Source organism: Adiantum capillus-veneris, chromosome 7 (assembly GCF_014529385.1).
Source record: "Adiantum capillus-veneris isolate H3 chromosome 7, ASM1452938v2, whole genome shotgun sequence".
NCBI classification, from domain to species: domain Eukaryota; kingdom Viridiplantae; phylum Streptophyta; class Polypodiopsida; order Polypodiales; family Pteridaceae; genus Adiantum; species Adiantum capillus-veneris.
In genome coordinates, this window is record NC_140937.1 from 34,625,410 (window position 1) to 34,638,871 (window position 13,462).

General features: G+C 45.3%; 1 protein-coding gene across 2 annotated transcripts; it reads right to left on the minus strand.

The window, feature by feature from the left end:
• Window positions 1-986: 986 nt before the first annotated feature.
• LOC147453673 (S-adenosyl-L-methionine-dependent methyltransferases superfamily protein) lies at window positions 987-11,916 on the minus strand. Of its 2 annotated transcripts, XM_086515790.1 has the most exons (3): window positions 11,532-11,916; window positions 1,921-2,125; window positions 1,619-1,841 (listed from the first exon to the last, which is right to left on the minus strand). In XM_086515790.1, the coding sequence occupies exons 1-3, from the start codon at window positions 11,867-11,869 to the stop codon at window positions 1,770-1,772; spliced, it is 615 nt and encodes a 204-aa protein (XP_086371916.1). In that variant the 5' UTR covers window positions 11,870-11,916; the 3' UTR covers window positions 1,619-1,769. The 2 variants fall into 2 exon arrangements, with proteins under 2 accessions (XP_086371915.1, XP_086371916.1); XM_086515789.1 differs by having other exon boundaries at window positions 987-2,125; window positions 11,532-11,908.
• Window positions 11,917-13,462: the final 1,546 nt, after the last annotated feature.

The following is a 13,462-nucleotide window of genomic DNA, read 5'->3' on the forward strand; positions in this document are numbered from 1 at the left end:
CCCTCCCGAAAGAAACTTCATCTCTCTTACCACCCTCATCCTAAGACAACACTATATCCAATTCAACAATAGAGTTCAAGCAAATCAAGGGTACAGCTATGGGTTCTAATATTGCTGTAGTATGTGAATGCGTTCTCTTTTGTCACCTAAATCCCAATCCTTAATTCGCAAAGATTTAAATGTGGCATCCTATAACAAATTCAAAGATTATGCCTTCGGCATTTGGACAGGTCCCCTTAAAGCGTTGACACTTGCTCCCAACACTTATGTTGGACCCCTATTTGACCACATCAAGATTACCCCCTCCCATCTCTAGTTTAGAAGTGACTTAGATATACGCTTCTACAAGGATTTAGACTTTTATACCCAAGGTATCCTAAACTCAAACTGTTACCAAAACCACTCAATACCTTTTAAAATATAACTTGGATCTTAGTGCCCAACACATTAAAAAAAAAAAGATCTTTCATTAAATCTAAAACTTAAAAGATATATTGCGAGAGAACATATGTATTACGAACCTCTTTTCATCAAGATTGGGCAAAGAGATTACCCTAGACTGGTTCTTCAAAGTGTTCAGCTCAACCTCATGCTCAAAAAGAAAATTCCTCCTACACATACCACTTAAACCCCCCCCCCCCCCCCCCCCCCCCCCCCCCCTTCTCCTTCCCCTTTTCCATTTTCAGGCCTGTTGAAAAGCATAAGATGGATAAAAACAGCACCGCTTGAAGAGCATGAAAGGGCAAGTTTGCCTACTACAACCATAAATAAAGTTCCTGTAGAAACTTGAGAAGAATAAATGGCTTCGAATACAAGGTAAACAGGACTGCACAATAAACATAGGCAAAGCCACTCATGTAAACTCTGACACACCCATTGACAAAACAACAAAATGCATTAGCAACAGCATACATGATGGGAATCCAAATAAATGGGACTGCACATAAACACAGGCAAAGCCACTCATGTAAACTTTGGCACACCCATTGAAAAAACAACACGATGCATTAGCAACAGCATACATGATTGAACCAAATTGAAAGGGAAGAGAGAGCTTCCCCAGCTAGATATATGAAATCCACGGTTTAGAGTTAGGCATAGAAAACCCATCCATGCCATACATCTGGAATTCACTTTGTTGATGGAGCTTCCCATATACTAGCCCTCGGCAATTTGCAGGATCCTCTGTAATCGACAGTTCGGCAGTGCTACATGATTGTCAGGAAAAGTCATTGTCATTCTACATGATGCTGAAAAATTCGGTCTCAAAGGCAGTTAACTCCTGCTTATGGGGTGACCCATCCCACATCAGGAACTCTTTTTGCTTCAAATATCCTCCTCAAAACAAGTGGCATCTTCTCCCAACTGAACTTTCTCGCTTCCATGATTTTCAAGGACAGCACCTGACTGTCCCTGAAAGCCAAAATTTGTATGTCTGTGTGCAAAAATACATTCCTGTCATCATTGGCGAACTTCATCCATCTGGCTGAACTCATGCCAAATCTCATAATGATTGAAGAGGAGGCTGTCATGAGTATGCTTCCCTACATAGCTAAGCTTGAGCTTTGCTAGCCGCTCTTGGCAAACTCCAGCTGGTAGGCGAGTGCAAAACTTTATGTTGTGTGATACAAATATACGCCCCCGGCCAGAAGTGAGGCGGTCCGCCAGACGTTCTAGACCTGTCCACACAAGTGTATCTGGCATGTGCAGAAAAACTGCGCTTGCATATATCAGATCATACTTCACATTATGCCCCAGTGCCTGAAAGTTCATATCCTCGCCCCGGACAATATTGGGTTGCTTGTGCAGCAACCCTTGGGAGGGCAACTCATATCTAAATGCTGCCATAAGAGAAAGAAGATCTCTTTCAACACAGTGATAATGTGCCGGTAGTAAATATCTTATGAAGTGCAGGCCTACCCGCAAAGTTCCACATCCTATTTCCAATACATTATCTTTGGGCTTTAATCCAACTGTTTTGGCAAGGAACTCGAACACATCCCGGCCTCCTGCCCATGGTTCTCCATAATTGCTGTGGTGTTCCTCAACAAGTAGTTCCCCTGGACAGGGCAGGGCCGTGTGATTATCTGAATTTGGCTCTGCATAATGCGAGATCCCCTTATATCTGGATAGCAGTTACAAATTTGCCAAGACTTGGTTACTTAGTCATTCAAATTTTTTGAAAAAGTGACCACAATTCAATTCTCTCTTTCAAAGAAACAACTCAAATATCATATATGCTCACCAGCCAAGAAAATGTGTAGGAAATGTATGCACGCCTATGTGTGTGTGTGGGTGTGTGTGTGTATGAGAGAGAGAGAGAGAGAGAGAGAGAGAGAGAGAGAGAGAGAGAGAGAGAGAGAGGATGGGGGGGGGGACCGCGGTGCCTTACTCTGTCCCAAAACCTAGCCCTAACGGACGGAAACCCTAGCCCCTGAAGATGCCTGCTCGCATCGTCACCTGTGTATCCCGTCAGCCCAGCGTCATCCGACCCACCTGTTCCATGCCATGGTCGGTATGTGCTGCGCTGCTGCAGTCATACTGTGACCTCGTGACCTCACTACAGCACGCTGCTGCCTCGACATAGCCACCACTGCCACCCACCCCAAGCCACCTCGCCTGCACCACATCCATACGCTGTCCGCTGGTTCCCAGCCTTGCCCCACCTCCTCTGGTTGCTTCTCTTTCCCCAGCCATAGCTGTCACGTGCAGCGGAAGTGTTTATGGATTTAGCTCGGATCTAGTACTCCACACAAACACAAGGGACACTTTACTTCACTTGAAAGAATTGAACTGAACTGAATGAAAGAGAGAGACACGAGAGAGAGAGAGAGAGAGAGAGAGAGAGAGAGAGAGAGAGAGAGAGAGGAGAAACGACACGGGATGTCGGGTCCCAACCCTCAAGGGCCCCCTTCCTCTGTTGCCAAAGCAAGTACTTTCTTTATTCTTGCACAATGCTCATACAATGATGCTAAATGCTGAGCTGCTAATGGGTCCTGATGCTACTGATGCTGGTACTGCTGAGTCTATGTCGACAACAGTGAAGCCGATGCGCATGATTAGTCAGTACACATTATTCGAGTGTTTCATTCGTGACGGTTTCCTGTATTTTAGTCACCGTCTTTATGTGTTCCCTTTCCATAGGCAAGCCATATTTTGCATGTTGCATGAGGCGTGAAAGTTTTCTACGGAAGAGAGGAAACCGCATGCAACCTCTCTAGCGCCATGAGGTCGGCCATGGGGAAACAGGGCGGGGCTTAGCTTGTTGAGGTCACGCTGACCTGCTGAGGCCGAACCGACACACAACCATGCACCACCAAGCACCGCAGCTCGCGTTCCCCTGCTCGTTCGCGCTGCCGACAGAGCTCGCACACAATCGATGAACACGATTCACTCATGAATGAGCACGGATGTATGAGGATTACTCATGAAAAGATGAAATGTTTGCATTCAAAGAAATTATATGAGTGAAAAGAGGCACAAGGGGAGGCTGGACAAGTCCTTCTTTCTTGGGTTTCCTGTCACTCTTCAAAAACACGATGAGGAATCGACACGCCCAAGAGAACTTGGGTTACATGCGACCTCAACAAGCAAAAAAAATTATTGTGGTTCTTTCCTTGAGTGATACAGAACACTCCCAAAGCTCTGATACCAATGTAAGGTGCAGCGGAAGTGAATGTTGAACTTTGCTCAAGATGAGTGCTCCGAACTGTGCTCAAGGATTCCTTTTACTTACGGAAGGGAGAGCCTTCCGTTCCTTTAGTGAGAGAGTGCAATGGACACAAACAAAGTGAATGGACATTGTGCGTGAAGGTGCATGAGACTGAGAGATAGAGAGAGAAGAATACGACACTAGAATGTTGTCAAACCCTCCTCTGAAGGCCCCACTCTCTATGGCGAGAGCGGTCTACTATTGATTGCACAAATCTCTACAATGCTTGGACTTGCCGACGATGTCGACGACGATGAGGACAACGACGAGACGGGCTGAATTCTGAAAACGCTAATGGCTGAAATCTGCAAATCTTTATCTGCTGAATTCTGACTCTATGTCGGTAACGATGTCGATGACGACGATGCGACGAGGACGCGCTAAAAATGCAGATGCTGAAATCTGCGTTTTCCGGACTGAAACTGCAAACTTTGCGGGATCTGACCGTGCTGTAAGGAACTGCTACGGGGAGGTGAGGTCTGCGAAGTTCGGGGGTTCTATTGCGGGATTTGATTGCTGAAAACTGAAAACTCTGAGTCTAGGGCTGATTCCGTCGCGAAGATCTGCAAAAACGCTGAGGTGTCTTGCAGATGCAAAAACGCTAGGGCCGAAAATGATCTTGCGGGGAAATCTGCTATCTGCTGTGGGAATCTGCTAACGCTAGCGATGATCTGCTGTGTCTTGTGGTCGCCGAGGCTGATCTGCCATGCAAAAACGCCAAGGCTGGTTTGTTGATGCAAAAACGCCAGTGTCTCTGTTGTGTTGCAAAAACGCTAGGCCTTGCTGCGGGGTCCTGCTGAGAAGGTGCCTGTTGAACCGAAGCTCTTGCTACCTCTTCTGCCAGAAAGTGCTAGCTTTGGTTTGCTTATATATTATCTTAGCAAAATTGCCCTACCTAGTTCCCAACAAAAGTCACTTAATAAATAAGTAAAAAATGTCAAAGATAGGTTTTAATGCACTGAAAAATTCCCTTGATGCATTCTGATGGATTCTGATGGGAATGCTGATGATCATGTTGTGTGCAACCGGAGGATATGCATCTAATCTAAGTGACCGGTCATGCACGGTCTGCGAACAAACTCACAAAAGTGCCAAATCACTTCCTATTCTAGACTGACTTTACTGACTGAACCCTGGTCATGATGTAGCTTGTCCATGGACACATTGTAAGGTGCAACGGAATGAATGTTTGAACTTTGCTCAAGATGAGTGCTCCGAACTGTGCTCAGGGTTCCTTTTACTTACGGAAGGGAGAGCCTTCCGTTTTTAATGAGAGAGTGCAATGGACACAAACAAAGTGAGTGGACACTATGCGTGAAAGTGCATGAGACTGAGAGATAGAGAAGACAATGCTTGGACTTGCCAACGATGTCGATGACGATGAGGACGACAATGAGACGGGCTGAAATTTGGAAACTCTAAGGGTTGAAATCTGCAAATCTTCTATCTGCTGAATTCTGACTCTATGTCGATGACGATGACGATGGCGACAATGCAACGGCGAGGCGCTGAAAACGCAGATGCTGAAATCTGTGTTTTCCGGGCTGAAACTGTAAACCTTGCGGAAACTGACCGTGCGGCGAGGAACTGCTGCGGGAAGGTGAGATCTGCTAGGTTCGGGACATGATCTGCGGTGTCTAAGGGCTGAAAACTGAAAACGCTGGTGGTTCTTGATGTTCCGTCACGATGATCTGCAAAAACGCTGACGTTGTGCTGCAAACCAAAAACGCTAGGGCTGAAATTGGTCCTGCCGTCGCCGGTGGTTCGCAAATGCAAAACGCTAGGCTGATCTGTTGTGTCTTGACGACGCCGAGACTGATCTGCTGTGCACAAATCGCCAAGGCTGATCTGATGCAAAAACGCTAGGTCTTCTGTTGAGAGAAAACGCCAGAGTTGTCGCGGGGGTTGGTCTTGCTGAGAAGTTGCCTGTTGAGCAAGGTGCTCATGCTGCCTCTTCTACCAGAAAGTGCGAACTTTGGTTTGCTTATATATTAACTTAGCAAAATTGCCCTACCTACTTTCCAACAAAAGTCACTTAAATTAATAAGTGAAAAATGTCAAAAATAGGGAAAATAGCTAAATGCACTGGAAAATTCCCTTGAAGGATTCTGATGGATTCTGATGGGAATGCTTCTGATCATGCTGTGTGCAACCAGAGGATATGCATCTACACTAGGTGCCTGGGCATGCACGGTCTGCGAACACTCACAAAAGTGCCAGAACACTTCTAAATCTAAACTGATTGGACTGACTGAACCCTTGTCGTGCTGTAGCTTGTCCACGGACACATAGGGTTGGATGTGTCACGTGACACATACGGTTGGATGTGTCACGTGACATGTCGTGCCAAGGCATGCCCAAGAGAACGTCGCAATTGCCCAACTTCTTACTGTGGAAATAGGCTTTTCCATGATAATCTTGTATAGTCACTAGAAGTGCACCAATGAGCAGTACCACTTTCTGAGTTTGCCCCGTGGTTAGCTCAGCTTCAATTTCTCCACCCTCTGCATCATAATCAAAGTGCATCTGCTTCAAGAACTCTTTCTCAAAGAAGATTAAGGGCTTTCAAGCCGTTGACTTTTCAATAAGCTCTACATAATTCATTAAAACTCTCGAGGTGTATACCATAAATATCAGGTACTAGTCCAATAGCAGGCCTAGCTTTCTTGGTCGGAGGTGGTCTCGGGGATCTGTCTGACGTGGGAGCAGAATGTTGCACTGAGGACGTCGAGGCTCGCTCAAGACATGTATTGAACGTATGCCCTGTTTGGAAACATTCGAAGCATCGGCCTTCTCGTAACAAGGCGTCTCGTTGACGTTGTGTTAGACAAAGCCGTTGAGGTTGGTTTTCCCGGGATTCCCGAGAATTTGTTCGTTGTTGCCGAGAGTTTTGGTTAGTGGCCGGAGGTTCTTCAATGGTAAACTCCAACTTTCCTTTCATGAGCTTGTAGCCGACCGCGACATGGTCCATAAGCTCTTGCATGGTAGAGACTTGCTTGGAGAGAATATATTCCTACAATGGTGATGGTAGTCCAATGGTGTAGCGCTCCCACTGGTCCTCCAAGGAAATGAACTTAAAGAAGGACACCGGAAGGTACACGTCGAGAAACCTTTGGTTATAGTCGTCCATGGTTTCGGTGGCAACCATTTTCAAGTTGCCCACTCTACCAAAATCCGGACTTCAAACATCGAAGTCATGTAACTACGTGCAAAAACTGTCTTGAAAGCTTGCCAGGTCCTTGGAGCATGCGGTTGTGTCGCGATTGAACTCCGCCCTTGCATAGCATTATCTTTAAGTAATCCCGCTGCTCGAGAAATCTTGGATTCTTCTCTATAGTTCCCCAAAGCATAGATGTTGTTGAATTGTTGTAGGAACTGCAATGCTTTCTTGTGATCTTTCACCCCGGAAAAAGCGAAAAATTTGACTGTCGTGCCGCCATCTTTGAAATCTTTGGGTTGGTTAGGCGCATATCCCAGGTATGGATAATAAGGGTATCCACACAGGCTCCAACCATTGTAGCCTGGTGGCGGTGGTGGTGGAGGTGGGGGCAATGGCGGTGGCAAAGGCGGTTGCACTGGATCAGGGTGAGATGGTTGCACCATATTCCTAAAGACTCCCCCGATCGAAACAGACGGCTGAGAAGGTTGCCGGTTGGAAGCTCTCGTACTTTCAAGTTTCTGGTACCGGAGGAAGAAGTACCACCTAGGGCATCAGAGGGGGTAACATGTAGTTCAAAAATTGTTGAAAACTTTGCAGCATCAGAAGATTCTGCTGAGGATGCCGCAAAAGAATGTCGTGAAGCTCGTTGTGCAGAGACTGCAAATATTCTGTTGAATCCATGAATTCTATGTCTTGGGTTCTTAATGGCTTATGCCCTGTAAGACGGGCAAGAAGACACGAGCGCGCCCGATGCACGATGAAGTAAGGGTGGGAGTGGCTAATAAGTCCGGGGGCTAAGGCCGAAGACATCTCGATTAAATTCCAGAAGTCTCTGGTTTGCTATGTATGCTCTTTTGTGGGACCGATATGCTTTCAGAAAAGCACACGCCTGATGCTCTGATACCACTGTCACAAGGCGGGCACCATGTGCCAATAGAAAAGAACAGACTGAATAAACTTTTAGCACTTCAATAACAATTGAATTGAGAGAGAGAGAGAGAGAGAGACGACACGCGACACGGAGTGGCGGGATTCCACCCTAGAGAGTATTGGCTCCAAACCTTGGCGCCCCTTACGATATTTCTTTATATTACTTGAACTCGATACAATGTCAGTACTCGCGCTCTGCACCTTCTCACTGAAGCGTGCCAGAGAATGAGCCCTTAGCACATATTTAAAGGCCCTTGGCCTATGAAAAGCCTTCAAACTCAAAAGCTTCTGGTCCAAAAGCAATTCCAAAAAAGCTGCAGCGTAAATCACAGAATTCTGTACAGCAATCGCAAAACGTGGAAATCTATACAATCTGTCACGTCATCATGTCAGCGTAATTTCCGGAATTTCCATACAATTGCCACGTCATCAACAACTGCCACGCAAAACTTTCAGTGTGTGTGTGTGGGTCCTGCTTTATTTTATTTAATCCTTTATGTTACTTGGGGCTCCATCGGACGGGGTCCCCATAAGTTGGTAGGACTTCTTCTTCTGTTACTTGTTCTTCTTAGGTTTAGGCCCCTCGGCCGACATCTGCAAGTTGGCTCCCTTCTTCAAGGCTTTGACACGTCAGCAGTTTGTGACACAAGAAACTTCATGACAAGGGTTCAGTTAGCTTAGGAAGTGTTCTAGCACCTTTGTGAGTCTGTTCGCAGACTGTGCATGTCTAGACACTTAGAGTAGTTGCATATCCTTTGGTTACACACAACATGATCATCAGATTACCATCAGGAGCATTTTTACAGCGCACAGACCTATTTTCCCTATTTTAGCCATTTTTCACTTATTATTAATAAGTGACTTTGTTGGGAAACTAAGTAGGGCAATTTGACTATGGTAATATATAAGAAAAGCTAGCGCTAGCACTTTTTGGCAGAAGAGGCAGCAGGGACCAACGGCAGGCAACCTAGCATTTTCAGCCACCAAAGAACAACGTTTTTCTTCATATGCAGAGCAACTTGGTGACAACAGAATCAATAGCATTTTTGCAGCAGATGTCCCATCAGCCCAAGCGTTTTTGGAGTTGCAGATCATCTAGCATTTTGCAATTCCTTGGCGACAGTTCAAACCACAGCATCAGCGTTTTCAATTTTCAACATTCCGACTCCGCACCGCAGCCCCCAAACGTCGCAGATCTCACCTTCCCGCAACAGATCCTCACCGCACGGTCAGATCAGCCAGTGTTTGCAGATTCAGCCCGCTATCCGCAGATTTCAGCATCTGCGTTTTCAGTGCGTCGTCATCGCATCGTCGTCACCAACATAGAGTTAGAATTCAGCAAATACAAGATTTTGCGAATTTCAGCCTTAGCGTTTTTAGATTTCAGCCCGTCTCGTTGTCGTCAACATCGTCGGCAAGTCCATTGCATTGTAGAGATTTGTGCAATCAATAGCGCTCTTGCCATAGAGAGTGGGGCCCTTGGAGGAGGGTTTGACAACATTCTGGTGTCGTATTCTTCTCTCTCTATCTCTCAGTCTCAGCACCTTCATTCACTTTGTTTGTGATCATTTGCACTCTCTCACTAAAGGAACGAAAGGCTCTTCCTTTCGTAAGTAAAAGGAACCCTTGAGCATAGTTCGGAGCACTCATCTTCAGCAAAGTTCAACATTCACTTCGCTGCACCTTACAACACACCTTGTCATACCAACTGTTCTGAGACATGGTCCCAAAACGGCGTCTCTGATTAGGTTGAGTGTGTGGGTAAGCCTCTGTTGCTGCATCATGCAATGTCTCACTCAGTAAAGTGGTGATCTCCTCCACTGAGAGTCCTGGCCTAGCTACGGTACATGACGACTATAGATCTCCTCTGTACAAACACAGTCAGTCTTTGGTGTAAATGTATAGCAAATATGTGTCCTCCTTCCTGACACCTGGCTGTACTATACTGAAAGGAGACGAAAAGTGTTAAGAGAGCATGATCCACTGATACACCCACTGGTCTTGGTCCTACTGTGAAATCCTGTATGCAAAGGATGAAGCTCGGATGTGCCATGACATAGTCCATTATGCTGGCCCTATGCCTGTGTGGAAAGAATGTGAAACCGATCGTTCTAGGAAAACGTTGTAGGCCATTAAATATCGCCAGATCATGTGTAGTCGCCATCTCCGTGAGATGACTCCCATACTTTGTCTGCTCTCTATCTTGTGAATGTCTATCAAGCCCCAAATCTTCTACATCCATCTCTCTAAGCATCTCCTCTGAAGTGTCATAGAAGACTTTGAGCATTGGCCATCCGGGCATTGAAGTCCCCTAGGAGGATAACGTCACCGTCCTTGGAAAACTCCCATATATCATTGTCTAGGATTGAGAAACATGACTGGCCTCTAGGGCTCAGCATAGATTGATGGACTCGGGGGAAAGTAGCATATGGCAATGTATAAAAATTGGCCTATGTCGGCCCTCAACCTCACCCACATGTATCTAGCATGATCGTCTCTTCGTACAACATGTAGAAGTGGTTGTAGCTCCTATTTGAATAATACTACTACCCCCCCCCCCCCCCCCCCCCAAAACCTCTGCTCCCATGTTCAGATCTTGTGTTAGTCCGGCAAGCTCTCCCATCTATATCCTAACACATGTGGCATCATCTCTCCAAGGGCCTTATAAGTCTCTAAGAACAATATAATATTATAATGTCCCTATCCCGAAAGCTATCCTCAAAGGCACCCACATCCAACCTGTAAGATCCATTACAATTCGAAGCTGCCATCTTTAGTATTGTCCCATAGGTCTCAGACCGTCATGTAGAGCGTCGCTCTACAGTCACCACCCGACCATCTCTGTAGAAGGCAGTCTTTCCCTTCTCCCTTGCTGTTGTAATCTCTGGCGTCACCTCTCTCATGTGAGCTAGTTGCGAGAGGGTGAGATCATCACCGAGAAAAATTCATGTCTTCTTGAGGGTTGGCCTCTTCTTCAAGAACTTCTTCTCCTCCAAGGAGGGGAAACGTAGTATGAGTGCTTTGGAGAGAGAGAGAGAGAGAGAGAGAGAGAGAGAGAGAGAGAGAGAGAGGCCTAATGGAGAGACATGGACTCTAAAATACAACAAACATGAACACAATGATTGAGGCATGAAGGTTGGATATGACGGTTAAAGCCAGGGTACGAAGACGGTCGACAGCTGTATGAATGCTCTGCTGATCCTGGGAAGGTATCCTCACGTGCGAAGGTAATCACTAAACTCTATGACATGGGAAATGAGCCAACGACAAGCAAAGAAAGGGATCTGGAATCTGCCAGCCCAAACGTGACCCCCCAAGGGATACACCAGGAAAGGAAGAGGAATTGACTTCACACACACCAATCCATGTACACATCTAATCATAAATTTACATAACCAGTTACTTAAGTCAATTACAGAGCTTCTTCTGACCCCTTTATCCATGACCTGTAACTTGCATTCTGTCAGGATCTTATGTATGGATCTCTTTTTTAAAACCTGTGCTAACACAGACCTTCGTAAAGTTAAAGAGAGCAGAGTCCAGACATTTAGCTTGAGAGAACGGGAAAGAATGGCATTCAAGAGCAGCTCAAACAAAGTATCCGAATCTGCAAAGATGTGCATTATGAGGTTGGCACTAAGTGCAACACAGGCACAAAGAGTGCTTGACAAAATACAGCAAGAGTATTTCCAAAAGCACAATGGGTGTGAAGATGGAAAAGGTCCTTACTTGCGCAGGTCAGCGAGCTGCTGCTCACGGGTGCGAGGGTTGATGCCTTTGCGGAGGCGGTGCCATTCGTCAGGTGCTTGGGGAGCTGCTTGAAGCTGCTGGCGGAGTAGCTGAGACTTCAACCATGCAAGATCCTCCTCAGTTGCACCTACCGGTTGCTCATCCGCACCGCAGGAAGCCGCTGATAATTTGTCATCGTAGTTATCGACCTTCCTGGGCCCTTGCAGTGTGCACACAGGCAACGGGAGTTTGAATAGATAAGGGGTTACTAGCAACAGAAGCAAGAGAGACGCCGCCAGCCAAGGCAGCAGCGAGGCACTCTTTAGCACGAACGCCATGTCCAACTGGTCTACGCAAATCGCGGCCACTTAATTATAATAGCAGACTGACAGCTGCTAAGGGCTGGGTCGCACCAAGGGGGAGTAGGGGTAATGGGGGTAACTTTAGTGGGGAAGAAAATTGGGAAAATTATCAAAATACCCCTCTAATTTGTGGAAATTCCCAAAATACCCCTCAAATTTCAAAAATTCCCAAAATACCCTTGTATCTATTTTGGTTGGTTTGTTCAAGATTTTCTAATCTTTATCCTTTTTGACAGTTGAGATCTATTTTTTAATGCTTAGCATGTAATTCGTCACAGATTACCTCGCAAAAAAAAGGCAATTACGTCTAAAAATAATGAAGCAATGCATCTCCAAAGCCTTCATAACCAACTCAAATTCTAGTTTTAGCATCTTGTATTGATAGACAATCATTCTTCTTATGAAAAGCTACACATTTTTTAATCTTTGGAGACATTTAATCTTACAACCAGGGGTATTTTGGGAATTTAGGAAAATTTGAAGGGCATTTTGGGAATTTAGGACAAAATATAGGGGGTATTTCCACAAAATAAAAGGATATTTTGATAATTTGTCCAAGAAAATTCTATCTTCAACGTAAGAGAACATGGGTGTTTGATTCCTCTCTTCATATGCGCATTGGTCTACTTTTCCTACAAGCAAGGAGCTCTTCTCTTGAAAGTAATTAGTTTAACACCTCCCTTTTTCAAAATGCTAGTGATATTATATTTCTCTCTCTTCTTATGCTTTGTTTCTCTCTTTTTCCCAAAACGATTTAGTGTCATATTCCCACTCCACCCACTATACCTTGGTGTGACTCGGTCTTAACAAGGCCATCACTACCGCGCTAACTACGGCATTGCTTGTCTGTGTGTGTGTGTGTGTGTGTGTGTGTGTGTGTGTGTGTGTGTGTGTGTGCGCACACACACACACACACATATATATATAATGAAATTGGCCTATTAACTTGAGAGTAGCGAAAATTAATGACAGTACTTTTGAGAAATTACTTTGTGAGCATAACGGGTGAACATAATTGAAGATATCAACATAGACATAGCAATTAATTAACTTGGCATGCACAATACTTTTGCAAGAGAGAGAATTTAGAGAACATGACAACAGTTGAGAACCGGATTTATGTGGAGCCAGTCCCCCCTCCAATAGGCATTTGTATTACGATTTCTCCCATTAAGAGAGACTTGTTACAATACAATCTTTGTGTTCCTTGTGACCTAGGTGATGCAATGAAGATGGAAAGCTTCATGCATCACAAGCATAACATAAACTTTGAAGAAAGCTTTAACTATCCCAAGACCTCAAACACCTTCGAAGGTGGAGAGAGCTAGCAGGGAATGAGGGTATGGAAGAAGAAGAAGAAACATTTCATAGGAGAAAGAATTAGTTCCTCATTTATCATAACTCTTCTTGCTAGCATACATAATAGCATAGTAATGAAGATGGAGAAGATGACAAGCTTAAGCATTGAAGCATGGATCTTGGTTGGATTTGCACATCCATAGCCAAGAGTGTTGGTGTAGGCTCTCAACCTCTACTTGCTTGGAGAAGGAGAGGGAGCTCTTGCACTTT